Raw genomic sequence first — 2,500 nt, forward strand, 5'->3', positions numbered from 1 at the left:
ATTCTGTCTTGACAGCTTGTCCTGGTGGGATCCAGTCTCCCTGTGGTGGACGAGGGCACTGTTCAAACGGACTCGAAGGAAGCGGTGAATGTAAATGTAATCCAGGATTTGCTGGCACGGCTTGTGAAAGATGCCGCAATAACACTTCTGCCTGTCCAGGTTTGATACATGCACATTTTCATAGTATATTAAAGATGTTAACCCTAAAGCAAGGTGTACTTAAATGTAATGGACAATTTTCTGCTAAATGTTTCAAGTGTGCTACGGCATTTTGTTGTCTTCATAGTTCCTCAGCATATCACTTTGAGCGGAAATAGAAATAACTGAAATTTGCACTTGATTTAATCGTTACAATCGTTTGTTTTCTATGCATTAAAAGCTTTGCAAAAACTGTTACATTCAAAAACTGTGCCCTCGATCTCGAGTACGGCCCTCTGCCTGCGGCCTTTGGCCGTACTCCAGACCTCGGGCTCAGTTTTTCCCTATACGGACCTCCCGGCCGGTGAATAACATATATGTCTTTTTCAGCACCTTCTATGAGCTGCGATTCAAATAACGGTGGATGTCACGTGTTCGCTGTCTGCTCGGAAACAGCTGTGAATTGCTCCTGCAAACCTGGTTACCATGGTGATGGTTATTACTGCGAGATGATTGACGAGTGTTTGACCAATAATGGCGGCTGCAGCGCTAATGCCAAGTGTCTCTTTACTGGACCGGTGAGCCTACGTAGATTTTCAATATTTTGCCTCCACCACGCAATCGAACACGCAGCCATGCGTGCATTCACGCATTAGTCAGATTTGTTTTTAAAAAAAGCTAGTTGACGTCAAATTAAGGGTTTAACCCATAAAAAGTAGTAAGTAGAGTTTGATAGAGCATCAAATATATTGAAATGTGTTTAAAAAGTGCGATTTTCACAGCCAATCACAGAAGACGAAGACAGTCAAATGAGCCAATCGGCAAGCAAAAGAAATTTCATTTTTCTTTAACTTTGATTGGCTTTCCGCGTATCTCCTAGTCACCATATCTTTTCATTTCAGCTACTGGGGTTAGAGCGGTTTTCAACTGAGTGTCGAAAGTAATTAGCGAATTGCTTTGGTTTTGCATTACTTCACTCAGTGATTGGTTCAAAGTTCTCGCGCCACTTTTTCAACCAATCAGAGGTGAAACCGAAACCAAAACCAATCGTGGCTCGTCGCGCGTGCACATTTTCCCGCGCTTTAAGTCGGCTACGAGCAATTACTTCGAGTTTTGATTGGTTTACTGGATTGGCCAAAGTAATTACTTTGGTTTTGGTTTTACGACACTCGATTTAAACTCGCTCTAATATATTTCTCTTTTGGTGCAATCACAAAGCATTGTTTGCTGAAAACCGCTGTTAATAAAAAGAGGGTGCAACAGACATTTCTTGGTCCAGGCATCGTTCACAATTGGCTAAGAGAACAATAGAACGAACAAAGATGGCAAAATAATTTGCATAAAATTATGATGTCAATGTACCGCCAAAACAAAAAACGTCTTCAGCGTTAGTTAAACCCTGCTCTACGATCTGTAGCTTTTTCATGTTTTTTTGACTTAATGATAAGGAATAATTTAACCACCTAATGGGTGTCCTTTCCAGGGAACAAGACGCTGTCGATGTAAAGTTGGATTTTATCAAGTTGGGCCAACATGTCAGCCACACCAACCCAACTCACCGTGTGCGCAGAATCATGGAGGATGTTCTCTCCATGCGGATTGCGTCGACAACGGTAATTTAAAGTGCGCACGCGCTTACACGCGCCAGACTCCCGCCCCCAGGGGCGGTATAATTGGAGGCTTAGTAGCTCTGTCACCATGATGTATACTTAAACAATAAATTTTGTTCTACACCGTCCCTCTCCACCCAGGTGTCTAAATGGTTATCCGCGACATACTGCGAGGGGATAACCCTGCGTTAGACTAGCATCCCGTTCCGGGGGGAGTAGTAAGTAGGGAGCTTAAGCACGCGCGTTTTTGAGACGCGGACGGCAACCGAAAGAGACCAATTCTCGTGCCAGGCAGTTGTGTCTCCCAAATTTTTATACTAATCATCTCTAATGGAGAAAAGAAACTTGACAATGAAATGTGGTTGTGTGAAGACAAATTAAAAGGGAAAACAGGTCACTTCCGGTTGCCGTGCGCGTCTCAAAAACGCGCGTGTTTAAGTTCCCTAGTCTCTCAGCCGCTTCGTGCTACAGAAACCGGGAGAACCTACTGTTGTGTGGGCTCAGTGTCTCGTTTGCGACTCTGCCATTTGCCATTATAACTTCCTTTTAAAACTCTTTTACAAAACTTCTAAGAACTGTGGTGGTGCAGTGGGTTATAAGAGCTCTCACCCCCACCTCCCCTCCCCCGTGCGGCCCAGATTTAAATCTGACCACATAAGTGAGATATGTGCCATCCTCTCCCATTGGAGAAGAACCAGCATGCAACTGAGGAGATCTCCATAATAGAGCCATTGCCTTGCATTTCCCTGTAA

The 2,500-nt window shown here is 43.9% G+C and overlaps 1 protein-coding gene across 1 annotated transcript in view; it reads left to right on the forward strand.

Moving 5' to 3' along the window:
* The window catches only part of LOC138011642 (stabilin-2-like), a 68,005-nt gene that overhangs the window by 44,379 nt on the left and 21,126 nt on the right, over positions 1–2,500 (forward strand). The window contains exons 37-39 of the mRNA XM_068858753.1: positions 16–159; positions 529–716; positions 1,622–1,751. Of these exons, the coding sequence (XP_068714854.1) occupies positions 16–159; positions 529–716; positions 1,622–1,751 (462 nt within the window). The remainder of the gene's footprint in view (positions 1–15; positions 160–528; positions 717–1,621; positions 1,752–2,500) is intronic.

The sequence above is a fragment of the Montipora foliosa genome, chromosome 7, assembly GCF_036669935.1.
Source record: "Montipora foliosa isolate CH-2021 chromosome 7, ASM3666993v2, whole genome shotgun sequence".
NCBI classification, from domain to species: Eukaryota; Metazoa; Cnidaria; class Anthozoa; order Scleractinia; family Acroporidae; genus Montipora; species Montipora foliosa.